This window comes from Aspergillus tanneri (assembly GCF_003426965.1).
Source record: "Aspergillus tanneri strain NIH1004 chromosome Unknown AapTan_2_pilon_pilon_pilon, whole genome shotgun sequence".
Lineage (NCBI taxonomy): Eukaryota > Fungi > Ascomycota > Eurotiomycetes > Eurotiales > Aspergillaceae > Aspergillus > Aspergillus tanneri.
The window spans coordinates 3067196-3083698 of record NW_022984629.1 but is presented as its reverse complement, the minus strand read 5'-3'; the positions used below and the strand labels follow the sequence as shown (position 1 = coordinate 3083698).

Genomic DNA, 16503 nt, shown 5'->3' with positions numbered 1-16503 from the left:
GAGATGAACTGCATCTGGTTGAAATGCATCTGGTAGAACGTTTAATGATGATATTAAGAATGGGTATCGTTGCCTGTACTTACTTGTCTCACTGTCAACCCCCTTCTCATTTGCGCGAACTGGTATTTTTGATATTTCTGATCTTAGATTTACTGTCAGTTCGCGTCGTTGACCGAGATTGCGGAATTAATTTATATACCTCAATAGTATTATGATTGTACCTAGTCTTCCGTGTCACCGCTTACTACTTCATCTCGTACGGACCCAAAAAAAACAGGTATTAGATAATACTCTAAAATGCTTCTCCTCTCGGTTTAGGAGCTTTAAAAGATGATCGTCATCACTACGGCTACACCCAAGGTGTGCCACAACCTTACTACTCCTAACTCCCATGAAGACAGTACATGGGCACTGAGATGTTTCCACTCTGTATCGTAAGCACTTATTTGGATCACCCACGAATACCTCAGTTAATGCAGAATTACGCTTAGTTACTGCAAAATTTGAGTTTATGCTTTCCTGGAACTATTTCTATAGCCATGTGACGACATCATGAATCAGAGCTATGGCAAAAACGGAAAACAAACGAAATGAAAGAGTCATAAGACCGTTGACCTATTGTGACTTCAATTCTAAGGATATCGTTTAAATGGTATGGATAAGTAGTTATAAATACCCTACAACTTTTTTGGTCCCAGCCAGTGGGCGCCTTTTACGACCCTTGAGCCAGGCTCAAGATACTCCACCCTAACCCAGCTCCCTACCTCAGTCCCTTTATCTACAGGATTTCTATCATCCTGCTAACATACTATATAAACTGCTTGGCCGTAACTGCCATTGGATGTGAAACCCAAGTCACTATGGAAAAATCAAGGGTGATGTCAGATTCCACACCGGATATGCCCTGGCGAGTGCTCGGGAAGGCACTTGGGTTCCCAAACCATGAGCAGGAGCTCTAGTGGCTGCATACGGCGCCATTTTTCAACAACCTACTGATACAATGTGACTATCAAACCCACTCACAATATCATTTCCTCGGCTTCTACCATCAACACATCCTTCCGGTTCTAGGGCGTTTATACGCCCCGGGGAATACGCCCTGATAGTTTAGGCTCGTTCACCCCCGAAGGGTACCCTATGGAACTAAGCATAAACTTTCAGCAAACCAGTTCTCTTGTTCGGCTAGGGTGTGGGCCAGTAGGTAAATTTGCTGGCACAGAGCATGATCCCTTAAATCAGTTCGGAGCACGAGAACTCCTTGAGAATCTGGCCTGTCTTAACTCCAATATTAACCTGCAGTGGTTCAATCACTTCGACACTCAGCTTAGACTTACACCAGAAGAGGCTAATATAGCTGCAAAGTAGCTTATACCCCATCAACGGCAAACAAACGAGGTCACGTTTGACCTGAGAACCAAAGAGATTGTCGCCAAGGGATACTTCCTTCTCAAGCCTAAATCTATCGTGACAGGGCATTCTACCGGGGACCTAGCCTTTCGTGCAATGGAGTCGCTGGATGCGGAATTTGGTACCAGTTTGCCTAACCTCAAGCAGTTTTTTGCTACCATGGCTTTCTGATAATAACTCAGAAGTATTCCTCATTCGTTTTGACTGCGTGGCTCCTAGTAAATCTCGACTCAAGCTATACATTATAGATCCACACGTACGCCTTGAAGACATCCGTGCTTTGTGGACGCTTGGAGGGCAGCAAAGGGATCCTGTTACGCTAAAAGGCCTCGGAATTGCAGAGAAACTGTGGAACATCTTTGGGTTTCACGATATGGAGTGCCCCACTACGGATGTAGACCGATTGCCAATGGCAGCTTACTACGAAATGAAACCTGGAAAGTCGACTCCAAAACCACAGTTATACCTGCCATTACATGGCAGGAATGACGAGGTGATCGCTGATGCCTTGACTGAGTTTTTCAGATACTTGGAATGGGAGGGGTACGCATGTCGCTATAAGCCGGATTTGATCTCAAATTTGTAAACAATCCCCGCCACTTCACCTTTCATCTTCCCGTTATTTCTTCAGCCACACCAGCATGCAAATCCTTGCAATAAAAACAAACCAACTAACCATACGACTAGTCCCTGTCGAGATATAAAACAGACAGTAACGGCCCAGCGCTGGGTAACTCTATCTTATACCGAACCCGCCGGAGTATATTTGACAGTATACTTTCATCCTGTTGGTGGTATTATAGGAAAATTGTGATGTTATTTATTAACTTGAGGGTATTATAATGGCAGTATATGGTAAATTTGTAGGTAATTTCCAGATCTCTTTTCTTTCCATATTAAGGATCTTGCTTAACGAGTGAAGGTCTTTGCCACTATAGGCATAAATGAAACTGTTGAGCGGCCAGTTATCGTGGATCATTTATCCGCAATTGATATAATATGGAAGGACAACACGGTAGAGACTAGGCGATACCCTTATACTCTTTGTACCATTCAACCCTATACATAATACTGTTCTGGGCTCTACGATTAGGCCATTAGCATTCGGTAACGAGAACGTTGAGGTCAATATATGGTAATTCACCATAACATGGTGAGAGGCAGCAGAACGTATCGTAGATATTATTCTGAGCTACAATTGCTTGGTCTTCGTTACAGACCAAGTAAAAAAAATTTTCAATAAAGTTTCTGCGGCAGTCCAAATCTTCAGTGTTGCTTTCAGAGCTTTGAGAGTCTATGTCAGGTGTTCCATAAATGGTGTGTTGGGAGCTATTTTCAGTGGTTTGGGCACTAGTATTTTGAAGGGAAAGTAGTTCCAGCGAAGCCTCCAAAATCCTTCTATAATTTCTGTTATTTGGAATGAGGAAAATCGTACGCACAAGACTATGGAAAAAGAGACAAACTGGTAGCATGGAGGTCATATTCCCTGCGGCCTGCAATTCTTCAAAAAGCCTCCTCTAGCATTGACAGGTGACCGATGCAGAAGATACTGCTCCTTTTGAGGAGCTGTTCGGAAGATCTCTTGGAATGGCATGACGGCTCTGTCAGCCCTTACTGAGACCCTCCACGACACTCTTGTTTTGCTATTATTACTATCCAGAGTTACTTCCAAGACCTCGGAGAGTTCCTTTTCATTTCTACCCCTGCCATCCGGGGGGGGAGTATAGTATGATATTTAACTGGTCTTCTTTATCAACCAATTGTACGAGCCCGAGCCAGTATCGACCAAGTGAATAGGGCCAGTTTTGACCGAGCGAGTTATAACCAACGAGCCAGCGTTTGGAAAGAACCCTATGCGTTTTCGACCACAAGACTCTAACGCGAAGGACTTTATGGATATATATTATGGCGTCGGATAAAGGATATTAATTTGTATGGGCTATACAACAACGGGGGACATGTATTTAGTTCCTCTCCACATGCTTCCTTGCGCCCGTGCTGTTCCTGGGGTGTGTTGGAACATCGGGTTACCCCTCTGCCAGGTTCCGGTCTGCAACTGTCTTAGCACTCTGTGTAACTTGCATATTCTTTATCATCAATTCAAAATACCCCAAAACACGCCAGAAGGAGAGATTAACGTAATCAGACACCGAAATCGCAAAGTCACCAAGTTAGCAGTTCAAATTGTGATGGTTTGGTTGTCTCTGCGCTAGTAGAGATAAAACCACTTGACCATATAAAGGTAAAAGACGACTGATCTTCCATCAGTCGCATCTAGCGCCCTATATAGATAATAGGAGCGAAAGCCATGTCTGAGCAATACATTGGGTTTAGCCCTTGACACAAATTCCCATACAAAAAGGCACTTTTTTTAAGCCAGGATACCTCAACAACCAAGGCTTATTTATTTATTTTTATTATTATTATTATTATTCTTCCATATTATAGAGCATTTTTCAGTCAGAGACTATGCATGCTCTACCTACCACCCCTGGGTGGTAGGATTTGAACTAACAAACAGATACGTACATAGTGGGTAAAATCAAATATGAATAAGCAGTATAACATTCTAGGAGTGGGGGGGACCTTATAAAAGGGGTTAAACCATGTGAAATTCTAACTCTTTTAACTGTTTTTGCTCTGTTTTCCTTTTTTCTATTGTTTTTGATATTTTTTTTTAGGTCCAGGAGCCACTTTCTAGTGGTAATCCTGGTTTCCTTTAGGAATTTAACTAGTTGTTTTTACCCTGCTTTCTTTGTAAACAGATAGGGCAGATTTCAGTTTTTTTTGTCTAGGGTCTTTATAGACCCTTTTTTAATATCTCTAAATGCCTGGCACTGGAAAAGTAGGTGGTGCGGAGTTTGGTGCTTGTTACTATAGCACAATGTATATATATTACTATTATAGTTAGGTATTTAAACTAGATAGGATCTAAAGTAGCCATGCCCTAGTTTTAGCTAGATAATAGTTAACCAGGTCTGCTTGGGAAGCTTTAGCGGGCTTGGTTTTTATAAAGCTATAAAATTAAAGCCCCTGTATTAATTATTTTTTTTAGTATTTTCCTATACTTTATCCCAATCCTCAAGGCATTTCGCTTTGAGCTCTTGTTTGAGATGGCTAATTAAAATTAGATATTTATAATATTTACTTGTCTATTCTGCGCTATATTTCACTGCTTCGTTAGCTTTGGCGTTACTAAAAATTCCCTAATGGCCTGGAACCTATTGGATATAAATATTAATATTCTTATCCCTGGTTCTAGTTGCCTATTTAAAGATTCTTTAGTATTATTTGTAGCTGGTGTCTACTAATTAAAGCCTTTTTAGGGCTGCTTGGCTGTCCAAAAAGATGTAAATATCTAAAGTTGGAATTTAAATAGTCTTAAATACTTGTTTTAGTGCTTTTTAAATAGCAAATAACTTTATATTATAGACCTTATATTCATAACCTAGATTCCATGCCCAAGCCTTTTGATTTTGAGGATTATTCTCTAGGAGAAAGATTCCTGCTCTGTTTTAACCACTCTGCAGCTGGGATCTATCTAAATAGAAGATAATTTTGTGGTTATTTTTATTAGCAAGCTATTAAGATATTAGTATCTTGTGTTCCTGGGCTGCTTGCTCCTTTGGTTTGCTAGATATAAATATATCTATTATTTAGTTTAATAATTAGGACCAGGGTGGTAGGGTTTAATCTAGCGTCTGAAAGGTGCCTTTCCATGTTTTAAAGGAGAATAGTGCTAGTAGTTGGATTAACTAGCTAGGGTATTTTTTTTTTCTCTTTTTAGGGTGGTATTTAGGGTCTTCTGTATCTAGTAATCTAGGTTTCTTGTTCTAATCCAAAAACCTTGATTAGTTAATGGAGAATTCCCCCGGGTTTAGTATAAATATAGTAGGGAGTCTGTTTTAAATTATATAGGATTTTATAAAATAAGCAGTTCTAAGTACATAGTTTCTGCAGATTTTATTAAATCTAACTAATAAAGGGGGTAGGGATGCTTCTATTTCCATGGCCTGTATAGGTAATATTTTAAAAGTCCCTAAAATCTTTTTTAAAGCTGTGTTTTGTAGTTTTTGGTAGTAGTCTACTAAATACTATTAGCCTTTCCACTATAAAGGGACTCTATAATCTATAATAAAGGAAATACAAGCAATATAAAGTTATCTTATAGCTTAAAAACTTAGCCCCCTTTCTATATTTAAAAGCCTTGCTATTTGGTAAAATATTTGGGTTGTAGATGCAACTCTAAATTAGATATATTTTTTAAAAAGGAGTTTAAAATCTAAGTAAATTCCTAGCTATTTTACTATTAGGCTTGGTTTGATTATTATATTATTATCTAGTCTCACCTGGGTATCCTTGTTTTCTTGATCAGGTTGTTTAGAGCTAAAATAAATAAGCTCTATTTTGTCCTGGTTAAATTAGATATGGTCTTTGGCTTTTTTTTAAAATATTATATTGGCTACCAGCTTAATTTGCCTGTAGTTATTTTCTAGGCTTTTAAAGCTAATAGTTAGGCATATATTATTTATATAGCTAGGCTTTTAAATATTTTTAAATACTTTCCTTTATACCCCTAGTTCCTTATATATTTTAAGCTGGAAAAGCTCTTTAATATATATAAGGAACAGAATAGGTAATATAAAATCCTTGGGGATCCCTACTAGACTAGTGTCTCCTTGCTGGTTTCCCTTTAAAACAAGGAATACTCTCCTATCTAATATAAATAACTTAATCCACCTAATCAGGCTGTGTGGAAGGCCTAGTTTAAGGCAAACACAAAGTAGCTAATTAAGCAAGACATGGTTAAACACCCCTTTTATATTAATAAAAAGGGCTGTGGTAACCTTTTGTTATGTTTTACTAGCTTTATATTATAAACCAGGGATAGCGCTGTATTAATTGCAGATATTTTTTTTTTTCCCCATTTGGTTATAATAAAGAATTGATTGCGGGAGTTCGGCTAGATAAAATAATCTAGTTATAATAATCTTTTCTACCACTTTGCCTAGGCAGTTAAGCAGGGAAATAACTTTGTAGGCCTTAGGCTTGGAGTAGTCCCTTTTAGCAAACACTAATTTTTAAGAATAACCCCTTTAGTAGTTTTCCAACATCTGGGATAATAACTATTTTTAATTAGGGCTTTATAAAGCTCATGGAACCTTGGAGTAATATTTTGGTAAGCCTTTTAAATAATTAAAAATAAAATGTTATCAGGCCCTGGGGCCTTTTTAGTAGAACTACTAAAGATAGTAGTGTATACTTCGTTTTTGCTGGTTTCTAGCTAGTTAGTTAAATCTGCCTGGTTGGTTGGCTACTTAATAGGGTCGGCTTCCGGGGGTTTTAAAACAGGGTAGAGAGGAATATATAATATTTATTTTAAAAAAAAGATTACTTGCTTTTCTTAATTTCCCACAGAATAGGTCAAGATGGGCAGTTTTGGATAGATCTTTTTTTTTTAGTATAGCTAAAAACTTTAAAAATCTCCTTATTCCAAGCTTCTTCCAGAAATTTATTCTAGCATGCTGATTTAGCTTGCTTAATCTCCTAGAAATATTAATTTTTAATCTCTAAAAAGATTCTCGTAGAGCTCTGTACAAGGGTTATTTTTCCAAAGCTTTCTAGCTTTTCCAAGCTGTTTTCTCAGTTTTTGAGTTCCTCTGACCACCATGCTTTTGACTAGGCAAATAGTTTTCTTCTTGGAATACTTATATCTGCAGCTATCTGTATTATTTGTTGGAGATTCAGAGCTGCAGTTTCTAGCTCTATGTCACTATTTAAGCTTCCCTGTCCAAATTCTTGGTCTAGCTTGAGGAGTTTTTCGCTAAATAGCGCCCAATTCGCCTTTCTTAGGTTATATGGTAAACTAGCCAGGGGTTTGCAATTTCTTGCGTTTTTTACTTCAACAGAATAAAGCAGGATTTTATGGTCCGATCCTGAAGCAAGCTCTTGGTTAATCTCCCAATTAACTCTATACCGATTTAGACCTTTGGTAATAAAGGTTAAGTTAATAACAGAGATATTCTTTATTCCTTTTCTATGGCATGTTTGCAGGTTAGGCTTATTTAGCAGTTCACATTGATGTTCTTCAAGCCATTTAATTAAAGTATCAGCCCTGGTAGGTGATAACATCTTTGAATTCCACTAGCTATAGTGTGTATTAAAGTCCCCCTATTACTATATATGCGGAGGGGGTAATCCTAGCTAGGGCTTTTTCTATTATCCACTCGGCACCTTCCTCTAGTGATTGCTCGTTATATATATTTATTAGCTGCAGATCTTGAATTTCTGCACCTAAGATATCTATTACCAGCAAATACTATCGTGCTAATATCGTTTCTTTGGCAGTAATTAAACCTAGATACTTTCTATTAGATTGCTACTCTAGGTCTAACCTTGTTTTCAGGAAGGATAGGTATATGCTGGGTGGGATATAGTAAAGCTATTATAGGATATCCATGGTTCCTGGAGAATAATAAAGTCGATATAAGCTCCAGCCTATTTCTAGGCAAGATAACATGGCATTTGATTGCGTCCAGTATTATTTTGCAGGAACAGATTCCTAAATCAGGTTTTTCTGATTTATTAGTAATCTAATTCCATGTTTAGGGATTGGTCTCTGTAGGCCTAGGTCTAAGCCTTGGTTTTGGCTTTACTTTTTCCTATTCTTTGCAGTTTTTATTGTCTGCTCTGTGGGCTTGAGCACAGTTAGAGTATTTAACCTGCGTGTGGGGATATTCTTAACCTTTTACTTTGCATGTAAAATATTCATGGCGCTGGGTTTTATATAATTCTGCGCAGATAGCACATTTGGGGCTATTCTTGCAGTATTTAGCAATATGCTTGTATCCTTGGCATTTTTAATATTAGGTAGTTTTCTCTATATATTTAGTAGCTCTACATAGAGCTCCTGCAACACAGAGTTGATTTTTAATTACCTTGGATGCCATGGCTTTATTCTGTATATTAACATAGAGAATCTACCTTTGGGTGCCGGAGTCGCCATATTCGGCCACCTTTGCGGCCGATTTGGGCGGCTTTGGCCCCGGGAGCCATACGCAGAACGGTAATCCATGGACGCCGCTTTACATCTTTTTACACCGCTTTGGACGGCCAAAAAAACACCAAAAACACCATTTGTTCTGTAACGGTATTACGACCGCAGCCGGACCCACTTCGTTGCGGCCTTGGTGCCGCAGTATTTACCCACATAGTACTAGATAGTAGATAGCATCCGTCCGAGACATAGGCCAAAGCGATCATAAATATCTCGCCATCACAGTATATAAACAGTCCCCAATGTACTCCCCAGGCTCTCCAATCTCTCTCACCTAACATATATATATATATATATACTTGCATCCTACACGATGGCATTCTCAGGCCTTCCCCGGAGTAAAACCAAGCGACAGGAAAAGAATCAGGGTCGCAAATCCTACGCCTACTATGCTGAGCGCCGGAAGAAACATCTTGCCAATGGATTAACACTCCCTCAATATGCCCCCAGAACTAATGTATTGGCTGCTTCTGTACGAGGGAAATGGAATCGGTAAGGGTTGCCAACTTGATCCGGCAATTATAGGTCGCTGAGCTCATCATCTCCAGGTTCTGCTCAGAGGCCCACCTCGATCCGGATGCCCTGCTTCAAAACCTAACTTCAGCCGATGTCAAGGCTTGGTTCGATTGGATCAAGGAAACTTTCCAGGGTTCAATCAAAGCCCATGGTGCGCTCTCAACCTATTGGAGGATGCTCAAGAGGCTTTACTTTATGAAAAATTCGAAAACAATGGGCGAATTGATGGAAAAAGACTGCATTAATGTAAGCGGCTCTTCTCCCTAAAGCGTGAAACAAACTTTCCAACCCACCGATAGTATATGAATATTGTTAGTAAAGAGATGGGCCTACGCAAACTCCCACTTCCTAAGCCGACAGAGCAATCCGTTGACCTTCTCCATTTTCAAACCACACATCTTGTTCACTGTAATGCAGTATTCGCGGATGAGAAACAACGGCTCTATCATATGGCCGGCCTTAATTTATCCAGCGTTACTGCCTGTCGATCAGTTTCACTATTTGATACAAGATGTCCCGTTAATATTCAACCAGACGGCAATCCAGTTCTTTCCACCGAAGGTAATCCGGCTGACGACGAATCTTTGCTGCTTCCGTCTAGCAGTCAGGACCAGGGACCTCTCATTGATTCTGGCTATGAATCAAACCAGAGTAATGATTCCTGCGAGCGAGATAAAGATACATCCGATGAGATGTCTTCTGACAGTTCTGACTTGGAGAGTGACATTGATTGCATGTCAGACTGTTCCAGTGTGACCGACGATGGATATCTTGCCGGTGATGATAATACCGGCACTATTCTCTGGAGACATATCGATTTCTGTATAGTGAGAAACCCTGTGCCCGGACGCCCAAACATCCTCGCCGCCATTGTGACTCTACTCCATACAAAGGGAGAGGACCGCAAGCCTCGGATGTAAGCCACGGTTCTTAATACTATTAGTCATTATGTTACTTACGTGAATATAGAAGAGATTTGTGATTGAGCATGAAGATAATTTGATCTTTGACTTACTGTCACAGCTCCTGGCCATGGCTTGGCACGACTGCATTTTTGCCGCCGACCATAGAGATGTGGAGGACATATACACCTTCCCCATCCCTTCACATCGAAGGGGCATGAAATTGAAGATCAAAAGTGAATGGTTAGATAGGCCAGTCTTTCGTGAGCCAGAGCACACTTTAAATGGTTACCGAACATCAGACAGCCAACCTCTCAAATCCCAAACTTGGAGCCGCAATCTTAAACGGACCGGAGAGAAGTCTGGTGAAGAACAGAACCTGACCCAGAAAGTTCTCCGACGTGGCGGCATCAATGCCATTAACGGTATGATCCTTTCTGTCGTTACATCAGGAGCGTTAGTTAACCAACTTATTGGAACAGACAAGGCGCCGGCGTCGGTTCGGGACCAGGTTGCTGACCATGAGTCCAACGCCGTTAAATATTACCTGAACGAAGTGGTGAATTTCGACACCGCCGCTGCATTCCATCAACGGCCATCAAATGAAGCGGTACAGAGGGAATTCCGATCAGCGACCCTCCTCGCAGACAACACTGCTCCCCTGAGTCTGACAGACCAGCAGAAGCGCCGAATTGCCAGAGACCCCCAAGTCCGGCGACTGCGGAAAGTATGCCGGGGCCTAACCCAGGCAATCCGTCAAAGCAAGTACCGAACCGTCAAGGGAGCTAAGGGGACCAAAATCGGTGAGGAAAAGCGGCAAGCAGATGCAGAACTTCATAGCAAACTTACCGAACTTCGACAAAAGGCAAAGGAAAATAACCGCCGACGGCATTTTCGAAATACAGACACGACTCTTTTCAACCAGCGATATGCGAATGGCGCTCAGTCCAAGGAAAGCGAGGCCCAGCACCGCTCTCTCCACTGCTACGAGATCCCAGAACGCGCAGAGCTGGTGGATTTACTTTTCTACACCCCACCTGCGAAGACAGAGGAAGAGGCTTTTTTTCGTCGATTAAGGTACATTCGCCTCATGGTCCGGTGGCAGGGTCGGAAAGAAGCTCCTCGTAGGGGACGGCAAGCGGCTGTGGCAGCTGTGCCCCAACCCCACCCATCCCGGGCATCCCCGGAAAACACGGTTCCAGAGAAATATGACCCGTTACAATGTCCGTTTTGCCTGGCAGACCAAAGTCTTCCTCCTGCCCATCGTGAAAAGAAGAAAAGCAAAATCAATAAACTCTGGGATCATGTGGAGAATCTACATAGGGCAGAGCTCGCAGCGTTCGTGACTGGGACTCGACGCTGTGGATTATGTGGCCTGAGGAACGTCGATTTCGTCCCTTGCAGTGTACCGAATTTCAAGAACCACACCCAGACAGTTCACGGAATCCGCCTTCGAACGTGAGATACGTTTTCCTTTTACTTTACCCCAGCGTCATTGCCTTGCCTTACAAATTGTCCATTCGATATACCTCTTTCGCCTCCAGGGAAAGTTGTAGATGCTGTAAAGCGAGGACCTGTGAATTCCCTCTTCTGGTTAGTTTTGCCGCTTGCGGTATGGCTTCCCGATACGTCGTCCTGTAATCACCGCCTGCCTCCACCTCCCAAGTATATAATTGAACCACCCTCGCTCTCTTAACTTCCTCCCTCCAAACTTCTTTTTTCTCAATCCCCCCTTCCATATTCTGCACTCATTCAGTCACGCCCGTCGTTTCACACGTCCATATTACTTCTCCCCCATTTTTCTTTTCCCCCTGTCGGTAATTGCGGCTGCGCCCTCGATGCCTCCACTTCTCAGCGTCCTTCCTCCCTGTCCGCACATGGCCGGCGGCTTAGTAAATTTCGTTATCTGTACCAGTGAGCCGATGCTGTATGTGCCAGGGGAAAAGTAGCTGGTAAGAACATGTCGGAACTTCTATATCATGGCTAGAAATATTTCGGACTACGACCCTTAAAATTGGGGCGCAGAATGGCATTGTATAGGTTACAGGCTAAAACAGAGGCATATCCAAGAAGCTTTGTCTTCACCAAACATCGTAGAAACAATTTGTAGCTGATCCGCTGTTCACTTAAGTTTCGAATTCCCTTGAATACGTAGACCCCTGAATTTTCTCTAATAGGTTGTAAGAAGGCGCATCGACTCTGGCACACCATTTAAGGGAGAACAAAATGTGGTACTAGAGCGGTTTGTGGGGCGGGCTGGTGGCGTATGTCATCTTTGAAAAAGTTGCGAAATAGCTTTGCGGAAAGAGTGCAAATGTTATTCGCCTTCTTCTCGATGGACCACATGCAAATAGATTCTATTGGCTAAGCACTGACCATCCTATTATACCTTATCTTCCTGGCCGCTGTAACTGCTGATCTTACACCTCTTGATTTATGGGGAATAGTAACAACAGTGTTTATTATTGAATGTGACGTAGTGAAGAATTTGTACCGCCACATTTGACCCCGCTTCTACCCCACCAAAAGTTCCATGAAATTCTAAAATGTTCGATGGTAATAAAGTTGTTTTTTCCTTTCGAGCCCACGATTTTTTTTTTTTTTTTTCAGTTAGTCGAAGCTGCAGGAAAATATAACAGAAAACCACTAATTTCCTGGGATTCAGGTCATTTGCGGTGTGGTTGGGACGAAGACTAGTGGGACAGGGACAGCCCGCTTTGGCGGATTGTCGGGCATCATCCCACCCTGGACACCACACCTTTTAAAATTTGACGTCTACGACTTCTGCTCCTCCTGCTTTATACAGACTTTTCTCTTTTTGCCGAAAACTGTATGAATGGAATGACTCGTTAAGTAGGTTCGAGATGAATTCTTTTTCCTTATAGTACTAACCTGCTGGATGTACCTTGGGTAGATAGCTATTAGTTCCTCCTGTACAGCAGATCGCAAATTACATCGTCGCACGCTAGATCAATTCGCCAACAAGCGCTCCAAGGAGCAGATAGTTCATAAATCCATGGATAACCTCGCCTCTTTCCTTAAAACTGCAAGCTGGAAGAAAGATAATCGGGAATTATATTTTTGTGACGATCCCGGCTTGAAGTCTGTGCTGGTACAGGCTACAAGTGAACTTCCCAGTTATCTCCACGGGTATGGGTTCCAAGCATGGAAAGTTCTTGAAGACACAGAAATTCTAGAAAAGAACGGAATTGGGAAACAAGGATATATCATCCCTATTGCAGTTATTTCTGGTCAGCCTCGCCTTTTGTCAGAGCCAGACCGACCCGTACTTCTTCCCGGCGTCCCTATTGCCTTTAATCGAGAACCTCGCATCACACCCGCACTATACCTCGTCTTGGCGCTTCCTCCATCCTCTAAATAACCAACTCATTATGCTACTGGAACTCCTGGGGGCAGTACATACTGCTGCGCCCCTGAAAGTGGGTCGGAGTACGGCAGTTGTACAGATATCACTGGCTGTGAATTGGACTGTTCGGTGCCGTGCTCTGTATCGAAAGGAAGCATCTGTGGGTATTCTGCCGGTGTAAGTATAGCCGGAGTTTGATATAGGTATTGCTGAGGGTGATCAGCAGGTATCATGACTGAAGGCAATGTGAATATTTGAGGATAGTTAGCGGGCGTCAACGCGGCAGGCATTTCCATTACATCCAACGGGTTGAGTTGTTGCTGCATTATATCCATAGGTGTATTTATTGATATTTCTTGCGTCTCACTCTGAGATTGAGAATCATAGACGCATAATCCTGTAGCATATCGATTATTTTGGGAACTGGTCGACTGACACTGTTGCGTTACATGTGGAAGGCTCGAAGAGGCTTCCATACCCATAGACGAACAAGTGCAATCTGAAGCTATTGTAGTAGCATCTAACTCCGATATGCCTGGTGAAGAAGTCCCGAGACGGGATTGATGTCCAGGAGAGCTAGGGAAACATTCTGGAAGCTGGGAGTTCTGGCATGCTCTTTTAGCGGCAGGCTGGTAGTCTGATGTCGCACTTATAGAGACAGTATCTAATATAATTAGCGGAACTTCGGTAACAAAAGAACCTGACCTACTATCATATTGGGTCTGGAATGCCTTGGACCATGTGGATAACTCTCGTAATATGTCAAGAATATGCCGTTTCCTTGAATGACTGATATCGGACTCCTCATCCAAATCTGCGCAAGATCTTGCACATGATTCCTCCCCTGGAAGTGACACAAGCGCTTCCTCCGAGAGTAGAAGATCCACAAACTGTCCAAGATTTTTGTATGTTGTCGATTTGACTTGAGAGTACACTAGCCCTAGAGCCAAAAGAATTGCATGGCAGTTCACTTCAAGCTCTCGATGTTGGAGCTTCTCTTCGAGTAATTTCTTGACTGTAAAGAGTTTGATCCCATTCCCTATCGCCAGACTGAAAAACTGTTCTCGCCCAATGAATTGATCGCTCCCCCGTACGTATTTGGAAATCGTTCCTCCCTGTCCTTCGCGGAAAGATCGTGAATCTACTTGGTTCCCTAGAAGAAGCCGAACGAGGTGATCTACCCGGACACGATCGCCATTGCATTCTTGATGCTTCGTAAACTCTGAAGCATACGATATCCAAGCGCAGGTCCGAAGTAACGTATCCCCGGTGGGCGCACTGGGATCTCCTTCCACTCGTGTGATGTCGTCAATCCGTCGGTCTCGCGCAAGGAGCCGCTTGCGCCCAATAATATCTGATATATTCTCATTTCGTATCGTCCAGAGACGAAAAACCGCAGTAGAAAGGGATCGCAGTAATTTTTCCTCCGCCGACAATGGTATCGTCTTTGCCCTTGTCTGCTTCGTGGTGCAGCTCGCGGGATTGGGATCACCACCCTCAATGTCGCTTTGCCTGCTAGCAACCGTAGGCAGAATACGCACTTGCAAACGTTGACCCACTTCCCGTAGTGTAAGGATAGTCTGGGCGAAGTGACATTGAAGTTCTTCAGCACTGGCAACACGAAGAATCTCCAAAGCAGATACAAAGTTCATGATGTTTGAACAGAGATACCAGTAATTTGAGAAGGAAAGCAAAATGTTGCAAAGCCTTCACCTTAGTACACGAAGGATAGGAGCCTGATCCATAAGTCGCTAGAAAAACTACAAGAGCGCAAAGGGGCTGCGCCTGTCTGGTCTTACCAGCCAATCAATCAAATTTGATGACCCCGTAAATACACTATATGTGATAACCCAAAAGATCTGCTGTTGAAGCGAATCAGACGACTAAGGGTTGAGAATATGACAATACATGACAATAACATCAAAGGTTAAATAAGCGTGTAAGCATGAGGGGTACCGTACAAATATAACCTCTTATCTGTTCATGATGAAGGGATGCATCCGTACCTTTCCATTTGTATAATTCTTATCTAACTAAATATGGTGTAGTTAATGTTTCTAAAAAGGGAGAAAGACAATGTTGTGGAGTTATGGTACCTTTGTATTTTGTTTTTATTGGTTAATGCTTTGACTTTTCTCGTAACGATAAACAATCACCCCATTATTCCGTACACTAGTGTAAAAAATGGTGCATTTTCAGCCAACTTGAATGATTCTGGTACGTAATTGGATAGCTCGGACGTTCGGACCCATTGAATCATTCTAAAGAATAATTCAGCGGGGCCTTTGAGATGTGTCCTCTATACACCTGATTGGTGAAACATAACTACGTACCTATCTCAAAACGAAAGAAGGGGTGTACAAGATTGAGTTGCCTATTTTGGGTCTGTAGTGGTTGTATTTTGATTGTGATATTTTCATCCCCTCCGCATGCCCTGTTAAGCAATAGCCCATCTAAAGGATATAATAATGTCCATCTCAAACCCTTTCTCCTCTCTGATTGAAAAGCATTCTTACACAAGACTTGACCGTTCCATTCATATTCAAGGTTAGCTTAAATTTTGGTTCGAATTCTGGGAGTTAGCTAAGTAACATCAATAGATGTGCGACTGGGTTGAGATGCTATATGCCTGTGGCCATCTTCTTCGATTTGAGCGTGTTCGGCCCCACGCACCGAACGCAACATGCCAACCAAACACGCAGAATCCCCAACAGAACATTGTCGAGACTAGAATCGACCAAGAACAAATTTGCGGTCCTTGTTCATTTCCTACGCCTCCTAGCAGTTAACTAAGGTCTGTACTTTCTCCCCTTTCGCTTTTTTTTTTAAAAAAAAAAAAAGAAGAGGAAGAAGAACACTCCATTAATTGGCCGTAGGAGGTTGTTCAGCTACTTCGGCTTCCCCACTCGATCTAGTAAGGTTATGGGGCAATAGGGTCAGGATTTATACCGTTTTGAATACAACCGTATTGGTCAGATAACTTAAGATAAATTCTTATGTAACGGTCCTCCAGCTTTAATGTTACGGCCTATTGTAGATCAAGTAGTTGTAGTCGGGGTGTACACAAAGTTTATGTCTATCCGTAACAGAGACGACGGTACATAGCGATGACGTACACCGCCTCTCTGCTACGGATAGGCAAGGGGCAACACGTGACTCAAGCCAGGCAATCAACTTCGCGAACATCTGTGTTGCTTAAAACCACTTCCAAGTGCTCTTCCACAATCAAAGACACCGTTCTTCTCAAAACACCT

At 42.1% G+C, this 16503-nt stretch overlaps 3 protein-coding genes across 3 annotated transcripts; 2 read left to right on the top strand and 1 right to left on the bottom strand.

Annotated features, from left to right (window-relative positions):
- Positions 1 to 1503: 1503 nt before the first annotated feature.
- Positions 1504 to 1993, top strand: ATNIH1004_000999 (uncharacterized protein; the record flags this gene model as incomplete). Its single annotated transcript, XM_033565699.1, has 2 exons — positions 1504 to 1528; positions 1590 to 1993. 2 exons carry the CDS (start codon positions 1504 to 1506, stop codon positions 1991 to 1993), a joined length of 429 nt encoding a protein of 142 aa, XP_033431456.1.
- A 6784-nt stretch (positions 1994 to 8777) lies between these two features.
- Positions 8778 to 11344, top strand: ATNIH1004_000998 (uncharacterized protein; the record flags this gene model as incomplete). Its single annotated transcript, XM_033565698.1, has 5 exons — positions 8778 to 8956; positions 9013 to 9226; positions 9280 to 9896; positions 9955 to 10307; positions 10365 to 11344. The coding sequence occupies 5 exons, from the start codon at positions 8778 to 8780 to the stop codon at positions 11342 to 11344; spliced, it is 2343 nt and encodes a 780-aa protein (XP_033431455.1).
- A 2425-nt stretch (positions 11345 to 13769) lies between these two features.
- Positions 13770 to 14901, bottom strand: ATNIH1004_000997 (uncharacterized protein; the record flags this gene model as incomplete). The annotated part of the gene is made up of 2 exons (XM_033565697.1): positions 13770 to 13897; positions 13959 to 14901. 2 exons carry the CDS (start codon positions 14899 to 14901, stop codon positions 13770 to 13772), a joined length of 1071 nt encoding a protein of 356 aa, XP_033431454.1.
- Positions 14902 to 16503: the final 1602 nt, after the last annotated feature.